This window comes from Ammodytes marinus (genome assembly GCF_949987685.1).
Source record: "Ammodytes marinus genome assembly, chromosome: 3".
Lineage (NCBI taxonomy): Eukaryota > Metazoa > Chordata > Actinopteri > Uranoscopiformes > Ammodytidae > Ammodytes > Ammodytes marinus.
Window position 1 is genome coordinate 21,374,171 of NC_137232.1, and position 16,300 is coordinate 21,390,470.

At 40.2% G+C, this 16,300-nt stretch overlaps 1 protein-coding gene across 1 annotated transcript in view; it reads right to left on the minus strand.

Moving 5' to 3' along the window:
- The window catches only part of ppm1lb (protein phosphatase, Mg2+/Mn2+ dependent, 1Lb), a 51,728-nt gene continuing 35,428 nt past the window's right edge, over positions 1 to 16,300 (minus strand). Inside the window, exons 2-4 of the mRNA XM_080024964.1 lie at positions 13,075 to 13,291; positions 4,279 to 4,440; positions 1 to 2,389 (exon numbers count right to left, since the gene is read on the minus strand). Coding sequence (XP_079881090.1) covers positions 2,034 to 2,389; positions 4,279 to 4,440; positions 13,075 to 13,291 — 735 coding nt within the window. The 3' untranslated portion in view covers positions 1 to 2,033. The remainder of the gene's footprint in view (positions 2,390 to 4,278; positions 4,441 to 13,074; positions 13,292 to 16,300) is intronic.

Genomic DNA, 16,300 nt, shown 5'->3' on the forward strand with positions numbered 1-16,300 from the left:
CATCGATATTAAAGAAGACTAGACAGGCACAGACAGTGGAAATTATATGATCATTTATCATTTTAATGTTACCATTTTGATTTACATTTCAAATGTTCAGCTTTTTTATACAGTTTATTAAAGTCAACAAAAAAAAAACAAGTACAAATGCCACATAAACATCTGTAACGTACATTATCAACGCACATATCAAGGATTAATTAGAACTGAAAAAGCACAAATCTTTCAATCTTTTTATCTGGTATGTATCTCTGAAGTTAAACAATCCAGGAACAGGCACGTCACTTTCTTCATTGCTGTATAAACAGTGGAGGGCTGACACTAACACGAGTACAGTATGTACATTCATCTTACAATGTCATGTCTCTTGGAGACATTCTTCTCAACAATGCTATTCTACATATGAGCTTAATGAGGTGCGACACTGAGCGATGTACATGGTACGATCGACTGCATTACACTAGAAAGCTTGGCAGCAGAATTCATGACAGGGAAATCAAGAGTTGAAAAAATAAGGCAACAATAACGCATTTCATTCAAAGGCTCGTTATACATTTTGAGTTACAGTTCGGGGGAAATGTGATGCATCCTTATGAAAAAAAGGAAGATGAGATGACATTAACAGATGACATTGTAACAGTAAGTTGTTAAACCCACTACACTGATATCTCATTGGGTCTAAAAGAATAATGTAAGAAAGGTCGGGTAAAGCAGTAGTTAACCAATGTTTGAAAAGAAGCCTATTTAAAGGGTTTCAAAGTTAACATGGTAATCTTAAATTAACTGCCCTTTATGACTGATAGATCAATTAATACCTTGTTTCAACAAGATTAAATTAACGGTCATAACAGATAATTAGTAATACTTGGCATTATTACTATTATCTGAGAGGGTGTTACTTTAAAATGTTACATTGCGTTTCCACAGATTTTATAGTGAGATTAAGCCATATTTAGAAAACCTGCTGCATTATCTGACAGTTATTACATTATCAGTAGTTACGTGTTGCTGAACAGCGTGACAGAACAAATCAAAACAGAGTCCCAGCTCTAAAAAACTTTTTTTTAATCAAAAGTCAAAACGGAAATTAGACTTGATCACCAACAGAGAGTAACAGCAATCATTTAAAGTGACTAAGACATTCACCAACTAAACTTGAAAAGGAGCAACTTGAAACAAAAACACTCAAAAATCCCCACATACAGCAACTGTGATATGACATTGAAGGTTCTCCTGCTGTACAGTATGATATTAGAACATTCATATATTATCATATGTGTTCTTCATGTATTTTGAAGGACCGTATTGATCATTTGCACCAGTAGCATTTCTTTTGAATCAGGGAAAAAATAACCGGACAACGCATTAAAGGAAAGACTTTTCAGTGCAGACTCCTGGCAGATGTCAATGCAGTTAAATGACGTGGAACTAAAAACACAATATTAGTGGTCACACACACATTGAGTGAAAGACAAAATAGTGTGGAAGTGAAACTCCATGCTATCTTGTAGGCCTACGCTCTAAATGTCCCATTATTGGCTAGACAATGTATTGGTTGTCAATGTGACACTATGAGTTTATCACACGAAGACGGACATCAATCACGTTTTCTCCTCTTAACTCTCACACTCTCTCTTACACACGCACATGAAACACACACACACACACACACACACACACACAATGTGTGCAGAATCATGGGCGTACCCCATATAGCTGCACAGAGCAAAATCTTTGCATAACAGTGACCCAGCTTGCATTACGGTGTCTGAAGGATATGGCTAAACCTAAATGAAAGACGTTTTCGTACAAGCGTGACTTTTTCAGCAGTAAAAGGCCTATAGAGAGAAGGGGCCTGGGGATGGAGGAGAGGGACGTATTGATGCAATGAAGTGCTAACTTCTGTAAATATCTATAGGATACAAATAGTTCCTGCTCAGAAAAAGTTGTGGGGCTCGGTTTTTAAATCTTTCATCTTAGGCCTAGTTTATCCCTTACTTATATTCATAGTCATAGATACTGCATGTGGTAGGCTATAAAGGTGGCTTGCTTTGGTCGCTGGCTTTGCCTTTGAACTTGACCACCATGACAGTGATGTTGTCGGGGCAGCCGCGGTAGTAGGACTGTAGGACGATGCTCTTGGCCCCAAAGTGAGGCTCGTCCAGCCGCTCCCTGACAAAGCGCACGGCCTCCTCGTTGCTGAAGGTGTCCCACAGGCCGTCAGAGGCCAGGATCATGAACTCAGGCTGCAGCTTGTTCAGGTCAAAGGAAATGATGTCGGGGTCGGGGATGAGCACGTTGAGGTTCTTCAGCGGGTAATCGCCCAGGGAGCGCGACATGGCCAATATGCCCTGGACGCGCCACGAGCCGTTGAAGCTGATAAACCCACCTAAAGACAAAAAAAAATGGTCGGAAAAATGTTTGAAACAGGGAGCAAGGGGAAGTGAAATATAAAGGTGGAGGAGGAAGGGGGAGAGAAAGAATGTAAGGAAGGAGGATATAGAGCAAAGACAGGGAATACAAAAAGGGAAATTATTTTGTTTTCTTCTTTAAAAAAATATCTGGAATGTTAGTGGTGATATGGTACTGTGGCAAATTATTTGAGCCTTATGTCTATCCACTGTTGTCGCTTTATTGTCATCTGGAAAATTCAATAAACAAAAGTGTTTTTTTTTGTGAGAGGAAAAGGGGAAAACCAGATGTTTTCCATGGAAATGCCTCTAAACCGAAGAATCTAAAAGATTATTTTTGTTCCCAATAATAATAATGAGAATCAGCGCCACTGACATGTTTTCACTCAATGCTCACCATTCATGCTCATGGAACAAACTGTTTATGTTGGATAAGTTTCAATCCATGTCACATCCTGCTGCAAGTACAGCTGTGTGTCCTCTGACTTCAGCAGATTGCTAAGCAGGGAATTGTACTGGAAATGACTAGATAAGACCAATACTTCCATACTAGGTCAGGCTGCATTCCTACATACTAGGGAGCAAGGCCAGTAGGCCACGGACAGCATTCTTTCCTTAACACTCAGGTTAAGAGTTCAGGCTTAAGAAATCCCATTACGTGTAACGTTTCTAAGATAGATTGCACTGTAGTAAGATAATATCCCCCCAAATCTCTCAAAAAGAGCTTCTTCGTCCTCAATAATAGCTACTTTAGCAGCTAATACCTCTTTGGCTTGCTGCTTGGACAAAATGGTTGGGAAAATGTTATGCACAAACTGTAATTAGAAACAAGAGAGACCTCAGACATCCCCTAATGTGTCACTGAAGTGCTATGAGGGAAGCAGTTAGCCACTGAAGGGCAGCAGTTACGCTAATAAATGCATTCATTTTTCAAACATTTCAACCCTCACATTACTTAATTGTCTTCTTAATACCAATGGCTTGTATTTATTTGAAATACATTTTCATTACTGTTACTGGCATATATTCTTTCTTATTTGCAGTGCATGAACTGCAGTTCATTTAGCGTTGAAGAGATTAAACGTTTGAAAGAAAACCAGGTTTGCATCATTAATATGTAAATGTATGCAGCAAGGTTGCACCAAGATCTAATCAGATAATCAAGCCGTAGCATTGGAGCCCGTGGTGCAAGTATAACTTTTCTATGATTAACTGTTCTTGGGAGTCTATTTACATTACAGGAACGTGTCACAGAGAGACAAACAGCACCGCAACAAAATAATTCCACCCCATGAGAGGTGGCCCCTGTCTAGGCAAATTATAAATTATGGCCTACTAGTGTTGCCTGTGAATGACAATTCATGAACATCAAGTGTCCCCTCGCCTGAAGGTCACTTAAACCGCAACATAATGCAAACTAGATCTTTCATTTTTTTTGCCAATCCAGACCAGTACCCAATCAAACCATTAGATGGAGATGGTGGGCTATCCTGCCAATGACCATTCATCTGGCAACCTGGCATCAAACTCTCCTCAGTGCACATGAGTATGCAGATGGGTTGGTGTAGAAAATACACCTTAACTACTGTGCACTGTCTGGCTGCATTTGATAACATGCTGCTTTAGAAGAAGATTGTGCGATCAGTCACACGGGTTTGATGTCAGCCTCATGCTCAAAGACACAAGATGTGGGGGGAAAATTGGGATAATGGTGCTTTTGCTTTGATCATAAGAAGACTTATTTTACGCTTAACAATCTGAGGTTTGATGGTCCGTCAAGTTTTAACTATGAGGCTTTTTGTGCTGCTCAGTAGAGAAAGGCGTGTGTTGGTCTAGACCGCAGCAGTTCTTTTTTCATCCTCCTCACCAGCCTTCTTGATCCTCTTGCGTTCTTTCAGCTGGTAAGGTTTGTGGTCGTGCGATAGAGGAATGGCGTTGCCGTCTTTATCACAAAGAACTCCGCGCGAGTCTCCGACGTTGGCCACTGTCAACTCCTTATCGGACAGCAGGGCCACCAGACATGTAGTTCCTGAAACAGAGGGAGGAGAAAGGGAGAGCAGCAGGGGGACAGGAGAGATGGAGAGAGAGACATGGAGTGGGAGAAGGGTTGGGGAGAGAGAGAGTTGTTATTGATAAATTTTCTGGAAAATTTGAAATCTAGCAAAATAAAATAGCCTACAAAACAGCATGCAGCTCATAATGAAAACATGTTGGTGTTTAGCAGGTAGGCCTGCAATGCTTGCTGGGTTCACTGTGTATTTGAATGTGTTGGCATGCTATCATTTGCTAATTAGCTCTAAATACAAAGCACAGCCGAGGACGAAGTCCCCCGCTTTGGAGGTATTTGGTCACAAACCAAAGTAGTGGACAATGCAATTCAATTCGTTTGACCAGGTGATGGCCCTTAAGGTAGGTCCATCCTCAGGAAAACATGAGCAATCCATCAAATAATTGTTAATTGTGTAGAGATATTTCCGTTCCCACCAAAGCGCTGGACCAACTCATATATTCAACTTGCCATCCATAGGCTAGTGTGGCTAGATAAAAAAATCTAACATTGCCATAAAAAAAAAGTTGATCTGGACAGCTGGAAAATGTCTTATGACCTAACCCTGTATCACAGCAACCTTAATTAAATATGGCAGTCATCTAAGGAGAAAAACACGCTATGCTTCCAGTACAAACACTTTTCCCCCGCACTGAAGTGAAGCTTCTGCTGTGCAAACATTGCAAAAAAATCTTTGAAGTAACTTCTCTCCCTTGCACCGAAACGCTTTCATTTCTTCTCCTCCTTCCTCTCTTTGTTTGGCTTCCCCGCCAGGCAGAACAGAGCCTGGGCACAGAATCTGAGGCCTATTGTTTGAGATCCTAAGTCTGTAGGGAAAGAACAGATCCTCCTGTTTGGATGTCTGCTCACATAGAGCAAAGGCAAAACGAGGGAGAGAGAGAGGGAGAGAGAGAGAGAGAGAGAGGGAGCGAGAGAGAGGGAGAGAAACAGGAAAGGGAGAGAGAAAACAAAAGAAGAGGAGAATAGTATGGGGGTCCTACTGGCATGGACCACCCGGACGGTGAAGTAGAATGGGAGGGGTGGGATACAGGGAGAGATAGCGGGGAAAGTGGGGCCTACAGTGGTGACATTCTCAGGATTATATTGTAAAGAAATGCCCCCAGAGCTTGTTTAAATGCCAAGGAAAACATGTAGACAACCTGCCAACTTTTCAGACATCCCTTACAGGTTCCACATCTTGGTGAGACACTGAGTGACTTAGAGTCAATGTTGAGCTGAATTTTATTTATTATTATAATAATGTAATGACATTTACTTCACTGCTACTCTGGCTTGATAAAGTCAGTATGTGAGCAACGAGGAATGGATGGATACAGAAAAGAAAAGAGACAGAAAGTGTGAGAAAGAGCTCCATCTGGAAGTGAGGCCAAGATGAATTAAGTGAATATATTGATGCCACTTTATTAAATGATCAAAAGTAAATGATTTGCACAGTTTAAAAAAAAATCCATTTCTATTAGTTTCATCATTGTAATAATATTTAATTTTGCATCCTTAATCTTGCTGCCCGTGCATCATAGCTACCACTGCACTGTGCAATGCTGTCCAGCTCATTATCCTTATCTGGTTCCCATGACAATAAGAGATAATGGACTGAGGTGACTTGCTAGACTCCTTTCCCCAATTAGCCCAGCCATGCCAAGCACACGTCCGGCATTCCCCCATTAAAATTGCACCACGGCTCACGTGCAACCCTGAGCTCATGCTAATGATTGGTATATAGCTCGGCCACGCATACCTACAACTCTCCAATAAGATTAACATCTCAGCCCTCAGTTGGTCTCTGACTCCAATTTGTATCATTGCACTGATTCACTCTCTCCGAGTTAGCTAAGACGCAGAGCTGGTGCTCCAAATAAGTCTGCAAAGTGTCCTCCAGAACCGCCAATACATCCTCCCATGTATTTATGTTCTTAACCAAGCTGCTTGGCATTTAGGTGAAAAATGTGGAGGCAATGACTGTTGCCTCCCTGCTCACCCCATCTCTATTAAAACCTTACTATAAAAAAACACTACCTGCCCATTAGTCCACCCACAGAGAGCTGCCACGCTGTCTTACCTGCCCTGAAAGAGATTTAGAGAAATCTTTATTTTTAGCATTTTGCACTGCATGAAGTATTTTGAAGCGCTTCTTCAAGTCCGTGCAACACTTTGCATACTATGCCACTATGAAGATTTAGACCTCTTTCTGTAATAAGTTACCAGCTGCTTCGGGCCAGACTCGGCCCTTTTGGAGCCCTGTCTGAGGATTTTCTTCAGGCTCCTGTACATTTGAATGTACAGTGTTCATTGTTCCTTTTGATATTTTTAATTTGACACTCAGGTAAAATGTTGGTAAAGAATATGATGCAAGGAGGTTTTAGCAACATTGGCAAAGTAAACCTTGTGGATCAAGTGGTTTTAAAGAGGCTTAAAAAAAGAGGTAGAAATATATTATTTTATACCACAAATTCGTCTTTGACCTCCAAAGCATTGTGCGTCATTACCCTAAGTACAACGTGATGGCAGAATGTTGACAGTCTGAAATTCGGTTGTGTTATGCTAGTAGTGGCACATTTAGCCTCAAACTGCGTGCCTCAAGCAGAGATTAGGAGCAGGCTATAGAGGTCTGGTTAGTTTGACTTCTTTCCAACTCCACACCCACAGACTGTTTTGATTCTCAAACTTGTAGTCTTCAACCCCAGCTGACACAGACTCTAGTGACATCACTTTAGGCAATTTATCAAACTTAAATTAGCTTTCTCTGGACCCACAACAAGGCTTACAACTTTATTAAAGATCCAGTAGTACTCCCCATGACCCCTAAGTCAGTGGAGTTCCCTTTAAGAAAATCAATCTCACAATACATTCCCTCATCACAGAAGAATAAAAAGGCCCAGTGCCAGGAATCCATACAAACTCTAAACAACCTAAACACCATCATCCTAAATTAAATCCTCGAGGTTGTCATGCAGAGGTCAGGGTCAGAGCACTTTGAATCCAATGTCAAACTTTTAAAGACTTGAAACTTGATCGAGATGAATTCCTCAAAAAGAAAAAAAAAACACTGTCCTAGCTATGTAATGGTCATGCAGCAAGCAGAGGCCACTTTAAAAAAAGTCTCCTTGGTGAGTTCAGGAACCTCAGGCACTTGAAATGTAAAAGTCAGAAGCACGGTAATGATGACTTTTGTTGTTCTTGTTATATAACAGTATACTGTTATATAACACAAGAACTGTCACGTCTCACACGTCAGAACCTTTCAGACTCAAACCTATTAGGTCTCTGACAAATGTTTAATTAACATTATCCAATGCCTTCAGGCCACACATTTCCCAGTGCTCATTTGTCTTCAGGCACATTCAAAAATCTCTAATGGGATATTATTTTAATCTTTATGCGTCTTACTTTTTCCTGCCAAAAACCTATGCCTGCATCATTTAAAAAGGTCCATGCACATCTTTAATTGTTAATGAGCATTTGATTTCGATACATCTCTTTCACTGGTCACTGTTATGTGTAGGCCAAAGTTAGGGTCAATTTGTGATTGTGTTGCTGTAGCTTCAGTGTGCATTTTTCTAAGGTGAATAAGAGGGATCTATTCAGATCTGCAAACTACTGTCAAATGAACGAGATGAATTGATTATGTGGTGAATGATTACGTGGAGAATGACCCTGCCTGACCTGTCACCATTGAAATGACTTGATGTTGACACACTGGCTTAAAAAGGGGAGACTTGGTGTGGAAGTAGTTCCTATGACAGTAAATAATTTAAGTCAGAAGTGAATAATAAAAAAAGGCTTGTTACAGTGTTGTGTACATAACGGCTGAGAGGCCAGTGTGGTGTCATTATTTGATGCCAGTTCAAATGGGGTAAGGAGTAAACACTGGTGAGTTTAAACAAACGGCTACAAACATACTGAACAAACATTTAGTCAAAAGGGGAACTGAATGAAAGTGACAATCAGACATTTCACAGAGAAAAACAATCCAAACAAAAGACTTTTGAACATTATTGAAGCCACAGTTGAAAGAATGACTCATGGCAATAAATGAACAAACATTCTGCTCTAAAGAATTATGATCGCAAACAAATGCAAAGCTGAGAAAAGCAAAAAAACAAATGACTGGTATATAAACAGAATGGAGCTCCACTCTGAGGACATTAAAGAGAGGAAAAACTTCAGAGAACGGCTGTGTTTTGAGAACATGTATATATGGTGTCTTGCAGTTCAAGGGAGCCTGAGGAAATTTTTTTAATTAGTGTTTGTGCTCTTAAACTAGGGTAGGGGAAACATAGTTATTAAAGCCCTAAATATAGAGATACATTTTCAATAGTCTGGCACCAGTCACATAAATACTTTCCATTGCATCACTAAGGCAGATAGATTTCCTTACTTCCTGCAGGTATTTCATTTTTTAAATGTTCCGCTTTTTCTGCCAGTTCAGACTTTTGCCAGTTTGTTGTTGGCATGATGCCATGTGTGCTCACGATGTTGCATGTTATAAGAAGCCTCAGTTATTGTGCATTCACTGTTATATCTCCTGTCTATAAAACATAAAGCTCTTAATAATGCATTGAGTAAATACATCAAGTCATTTTCGACTTTGATTTTTTTCCTTCTTCGGACGAAAGATGATGGTGCAGATAATATATCAGGTGCATAAAATGTTTTCCCAAAAATATGTCTGCACAAATCTCCATCAACTTATCTAAAACACATTTTTTACAAAACCCTGGACATGACTGAGGCCAGGCCTTTATATTGCTGCTTGCAACAACATTTATATTGATTATTGGACTGATGCACATTGCGTTTATGTCCTTGCATAGGTGACAGAGTGTGCTAAGGGACATGTCACGCAGCCACATTAAGGTTAGAGCAAACAGAATACCATGCCGCATTAGGGAGACTGTTTTCATAATAGACTCTGAGCTCCTGGCCATTCCATCAAAGTCTCATCTTCCCTTATCTTTCTTCCAAGCGCTTTTGTTTCCTGATAAACAACAGAGGGATAAATCTGATACGCTTGCGCTCCTGGGGACTGCGAGCGAAATTGACAGCGTTAGCTCTCCATTTTCCCTCTCTCTTCCCTCCCTGCCAGCTTAATTTAGGCCCCTGATTTCGCCAGAGCAGTGCACCCTAAATGAGGTGATTGTTGAATCAGATACAGGGACAAGAATGCACAACGATTGCCTGATAAGCAGACCCCTCTCCCACAACACCCACCCACCCCCCCGCCAGATTCACAGACAAGCTAGCTACGACTTATACTGCAACAAATCAAATCCCAGAACATGTAATGCCTGGGCTAGACAACAAAGGAGTTTTTCCTTTTGTAAAGGAGCTTAAAGTTTATCCATAAACGTTGGTGTCAGTCCTTCTCGCTGGGATGTCTCAACAAAGGATGATAGAAATATAGAGGAGATAAGACGAAGATATGGTCAGATCTTTGGAGCCTGTATGCAACAGGTCATGAAGCTTGAGCAGCGAAGTATAGGCTTAGCCAGAAAAGAGATTACATTTTTGGCTGTCGTGAGAGTCACACAGATGAGAGATACACATATATCAGCGGCTGAGGAAGCACGCTGTGCACGCCACCTCTTGAGATTCTAAGTCTTGTGAATCAGTATATCACATGACCCATCTTTCTCCATGAGGCCTCACCTTCTCAATGGCCCTTTCATTCCGATGACCACCTCACCAAATGAATGTACATGCGGGTCACATGTCAGTTGTCTGTGCTGGGTTTTACTTTTCATTCATGCTGCAAACTGTTCAGACTTGTAATGTAACTAGAAAATGCATTTCCTGCTGAAAATGCGTGTGAATGCTGAAACAGCTTACGCTAAACTGGATAGCTGAGTATGAAGATTTGAAAAAGTTTATGCAGGTCATAATTGTATAAAAGGAGTTTAAAAGGAGTTGAAAAGTTGAATATACAGAGGTTTGAATAATATTTATTTCTGAAATTATGAATACGTTGAAAGACATGGATAAAAAACTTAAAACTGTGAAATAGTAATTGAATAGACTTGGAGCTAAAGTACATTGATGCTTGATGGAGGGCTCGTCTGAGGACGACCTGAGAATGTATATGAATCAGCTAAAGGAGTATGAAGATGTGGAAAAGTAAGAAATAGTCTAAAGTATGAACGGTAGTGAATTGTTGAACTCTAATTGAAACAATGTGGAATATTTAAAAATTTCTAGATAAAATTATTATTGAAAGACATGACATTTTTTTTCATGTGTGAAATAGGCCTTCAAAGAGCAGAGTGTTTACCCCATTTCAACTTTGTCTCTCCAAACTGTCTAATAAAGCGGAAAAAAGAAGAAAAAAAAATCTAGAAAAAAAAGTGAAATTGCCCTATAATGGGCAGAGGGAGTCACCCAGCTGAGTGTATGTCTTATTGAGGGTCTTTGATCAGACAGAAATCCCACCTTTTAGAGGCCTCAGAGAGGTCATTTCATCCGAAACTTCACCTCAAACCACTGTCTCTAACTGACGGACCGTGAGTCTAACTGACAAAATCATTTTATTGTTAGAACCAGAAGAATCTGATGAAGACACAGTGTGAACATTGTTTCTGTAATGTGAAGAATATGAGAACCAGAGCATTTTAAAAGTGTGGTACAGTCTGCCTTTCTCCAGAAATGTCATGTCTCAGTTATCAAGGCGGCAGTTGGTTGGACACCATTTAGCTTGGAAGCCCAGACCTCCCATTGTGTAGGTCCGATTGCTTCAGTAGTCACATCTATGCGACCGGCAGAATATGTCCTACATTTTGATTTGTAGGAGTGAGAGGCAGTTATATCATAGGTTTTGGTGTTTTTTTACACCAGTTCTACACTGTAACAGTTGGTTCCCCACTCTGCCTCTGAACATTCCGTCCCATCCGGATCCCATTATAAATTTAGAAAGAGGTTGAAAAAAGCTTAAAACTAAAACTGTGTTTGTTCAAAGACAGTTGAAGATTTTAAAAAGTTGTCAAAGAATTTAATAGCTGTAATTCATGTGAATTGTTTAAAGTTTGAATGGAGTCTGTAGCTGAAAAAATGCGGGAGGAGATACGTTTCAAAGCGGATGAAGTTTTAGCGGTTTGGAATGCTGCTCCCATCCACTTCAATGTTAAAATATTTGGTTAAAAAGCTGAACATTTTAAATAGTTTAAAAGGTAGAAAAAAGCTGAAAGTTGACCCATCATGTCCATACAGAGCTGAACATTCTGGTATTTGAATCGTTGAAATAGCTGAAGATTTGAAGGAGTTGAAGTGAGCCAAAAAACGTACGGAAGCGGAAAAAGTTTAATAATAAAGATTTGAATAACTATAGTGTGAATGCTCCAGCATTCACCCTAATTACAAGCTGAGCTGCCACAATCTCTTCTCAGGAGAATTCTGTGTAATGTGAGTACAACGTTGTTATTTATTATCTGTAGTTATGGAGGCCAAAAACTTTGAAGCTAAAACCCAGGTTGTTTGTGAGCGGAATTTACCTGTAAGCAATGCCAACGCTACATTCCTCCATAATTAGTTTCTCTGTGACAAAAATAAAATACTTTTTTTTTTTTTTTTTTTTTTTTTTTAACTGTGTCTCCAATTCTGTACTCGTATACAATATCCTTTCAGGGATGAATGAAGTAAAGTATCTATTTGTCTGTATGTACTAGCACTCACCACTCAGCTTAGAGACTTAGTTTATTCAGGGGCAAAAGATGCGGAATTCTCGAGGATGTAGCATGTCACTAGTTAGTCTATGCAATCATCTTAAAATCTATATTTAGACTATCTTCCCCCCGCACGTTCAATAAACCAATAATGTTCCCATCTTATGAAGAAATAATTCTTATTGTCCGGTATTAACATCATCATCTTGGCCTTGTCTTATTTCTCATGTTCCTGCATTATCTCCCTATAGCATGGAGGTTAAATTACAAAAAATTAACTCATTATTCTGCTGCAGCTCCCACTTACTGCTACTCCCTCTGACAAAAAAACTATTCTAAACTTATTTCACCTTTGTAGTAATCTTAAAAACAAGGCCACTATGGAATATCCAACAAAAGTCAAATGTCTTTATGAATGAAACCCACGTCTCTCTACGTTGCCCTGTATGATTCTGCTGTGGGACTTTTTCGGGACAAGGTTTGTTTTGGTTTATTTTGGATTTGTCTTTTTTCATCAGCCTGTGCATGGTTTCATTCTCTTCACACTTTTAATTTTTTTTCTTCCTTTCCTAACTCTATTGTCAAATCACTTCCATATAGTTCTTCCTTCATTTTGCAACTCACGCGGGTTCCCTTACTACCGTCTAGCTCTTAGAAGCAGAATGTCCTCCTTCCCACACATACTGTACGTCCGTCCCTCTGACCCTTCTCCTACCTCTTTCCATCCATCACTCCCTTTCTCTTGCAACGGCCCTCCCCTCCAGAGATAATTACTACAAGCCTTGTAAAGATCAGCTTGTATTTAAACAGCTGAATAAGCAAGGCCCAAGGCTGGCGACAGTCACTACTCAACAACAGTCAAGTGAAACACTGGAGTAGAAAATAATAATTTTGCATGCCTCTCAAGTCAGAAACACACACACACACACACACACACACACACCTGCTTCATTATAGGTGGCAGAGAGCTTGTCCAGCATTTCTTTATCCAAACTCAAGATCTGCTGCTGCAGGATGGAGGGATAGGACGGGCCGCCCCTCTCCTTCTTTTCATCTTTCTCTTTGTCTTTTTCTCGGTCTCGTTCTCTCTCCCGTTCGTAGGTCAGTAGCTGCTTGCGGAGAGCCTCGGCCAGGTGGGCCTTGGCAAAGTCAGCAGCAGCCTGATAATAAATGAATAGAAAAGAAATTGCTTAGTTTCAAGAAATCACCAGGAAGCTTATACATTTCATAAACTGAACCATTTTTGAAAAAACTGGAGAAAAAAAAAACAGAAGAATTTGCTATAGTCAATAGCAAAGTGTGTGCAGATTGATGTCCGCATATGCAAATGAATGGATCTGGTTTGGGACTGCAACTAAGGACAGCCTGGAAATAGTGAATGTTTTTGTAATTTTGATACAGAAAATGTTTCCTGTTTCATAAATCTATAAACTACTCAAACACAAGTGGAATGCACATCGGATTACAGTGGCAGGAACCTGCTTGTCCTTCCCCCCTTCCCAAGCAGATAAATCACAGATAAACAAGAAAAGGAAGAACGAAAAAAGTGCATCGGCAATCAAACACACACAAGCTCACACTTACACCCCGCTGTGGGATAGAGCTGAGCCAGAGAAACTGTCCTCACCTCTTTCCATTTTACTCTAAGGGTAAAACACACACACACACATTCCCACTTTCAGAGCAAATAAGGCCTCCCTCTGCCCACTGGCTCGGTGCCAAACAGGGAAGATGAGCCAGTCCAAGGTCACCAAGTGCAAATGTGGGATAATATTCTGCTGACGTGTCACTGATCTGCAGCATCCCAGATTCATACGGTTCATATTTCATACATGATTTGCAGTTGTATAAAAAGAAAACATCTGCAGCAATTAAACAGCAGTGGAGTAGGAAAAAACAAAGGGATCCAGTTTCCAGACTCCAGTGCAATTTCCTTGCTCTGAAATTAATATTTTTGAGGTCATATGACAGAAACCCTTCGATGAACCCAATGTCTCAGGTGTTTGAAACGCTGTCCCCATTTAGTGCCCTTTCTCCCATCTATACCTCCCTGTCTTTCTCTCTTTCCTTCCACCTCACTCTGCTCTGGGAAATTACTTTGAAAAAGGGACCCGGATAACCCCGTCTCCTTCTCTACACATGGAAAGAACCCATCTCACTCATCCCTTGTTTTATCTTGTCAGTGTTATTGAAGCTCTCTCCCCACTATCCAATGAAACCCAAACCCACCATTGGATATCTTTCTGCGTCCCTCTCTTGACAGTTTCCTTTCTCTTCTCTGAAGACAATCACCTTTGGGCAATGGCATACCTTCATTGTTGCGGTTACCATGCAGAACGCAGGAGTCATAAAAACTGAGTTCAGAAGGTCATAATAAAATAGAACAGGAAGGCTTTTGTCTGCCCCTGGTTATACTATGCCAATTACCATGCAGTTTAATTGTCCACCTGTCAGCGCTACACAAAGCACAGGGGTCGCAAAAAAAAAAAAAAAAAAAAACTTCAAGCTACAACATTCCTCCAGAAGCATTTGAATGCACATGCACGTGTATGCAACAATCAGTCTTTGACCTGGGGCACAGCAGACAGCCTTAACTGACCGTGAGCTGGAGGCTGAGTCTTTATTATCTGACAATCTAACCTGCTGGCTAACCTCATCAATACATCGGAACCCCCTGGCTGTGGCATCTGCATGGGCTTAGTGGATGAAAGCAAAGAAGAGAGGATGAGGGAAGGACGGTGGGATAGAGGGATGAGGACAAGATGGCAAGGATCAGGGATGGTAATACAGGAGGGAAGAAAACAAAGGATGAGATTAGTGGTTAGTTTGGCATGAAAGTATACAACGGAGGAATGCAGAAAGGGTGAGAGGGCAGAACTAAAATAACAGAGGTTGTACACATGGACTGTCTTAAATGGAAGAGTAATTCTAGCTGAAAGAGAAAGAATGGTCGAAACAGCAGTGCTCTGGAAATGTTTTTTTTTTTTTTTTTTCATCATTAAGGCTACCAGTGGTCTTAACTCAACAGTGTACCTTGAACTACTGTATATAACCAGAATAAAGTGGCACCTAATAAATGACAGAGCTATATCTACTGGTTGGTTTTTCATTTTACTTGAAGTATGATGATTATCTGCCTATCTGGTTATTATTAGTCCAATATATAGAAATATATATAGCTCTAAAAAGCTAGTTAGTTACTTTGTCTGTCTGTTGTTTGGATGTGTTTTTGGTGTAGAACAACTCTGAGAAGAGAGGCCATTTTTAATTAAAAAAACTAAATTAAAATCGATGAGCTGAAAACAAGCTTAATCAATCCATGAAGCTGAGGGGAGGTGCAGAATGTTTAGCTATGGTGACAGGTTTAAGATTTTGGAATGACTGGAAAGATGCAGTGTCCCACTGAGGTGATTCAAAATAAATTATGAAATTTAGTTTATCATATTAAATAAATAGTGAAACAATACCACAATTTTATTTGACACAATAATCTGAGTAAAATAAACAATTTAAATTGATATAAACCATGCTGTGAAATTGGAACCAGCCAATGTTCGCCAATTTTTTCTTGATAATTGAACTAAACAATATAGTTTTGCAATCGTCAATTCACTTTGGATCAATTCATTGGTTTATCAACAAATGTTTGAAAAACGTATTACAAAAAAGCTTAATATTTTTGCTGTAGAGAGAATTAGAATTGCGATTTACAGTCCCTGCCCAGGAGATTTCTCTCAGGGTGCAATCAGTCAATGATGTGCAGAGCATCACATTGGGCTCTCCTTCACACAAGACTTCACTTGCAACACACACATGCAAGTACAAAGGGCTTGTATGCACATAACAGTAAGTACACAAACCAAACAGCAGAAAACACACACACATCTTCCTGTCTGCACAGAGCAACCTATACGCACTTTTCATCATCCGCCCCTGTTACCCCAAGCATTTCCCCATGACCGCTAACTGTGAGCCACTCAGATGAACAGTCCCGACAGAAATAGTCACAGGCCTTTTAAACACTGTCCATCCATCATGTCGCGAGGCTAGGCAGAAACGAGGAAAGTCATCTGAGTTTTCCTTTAGAAATCACCCTGAGGGAGATTCATAACCGAAGCAGAGAAATCTCTTTCTGCCGTCTCTTTGACAGATCAAGGTGGCAGATGGAG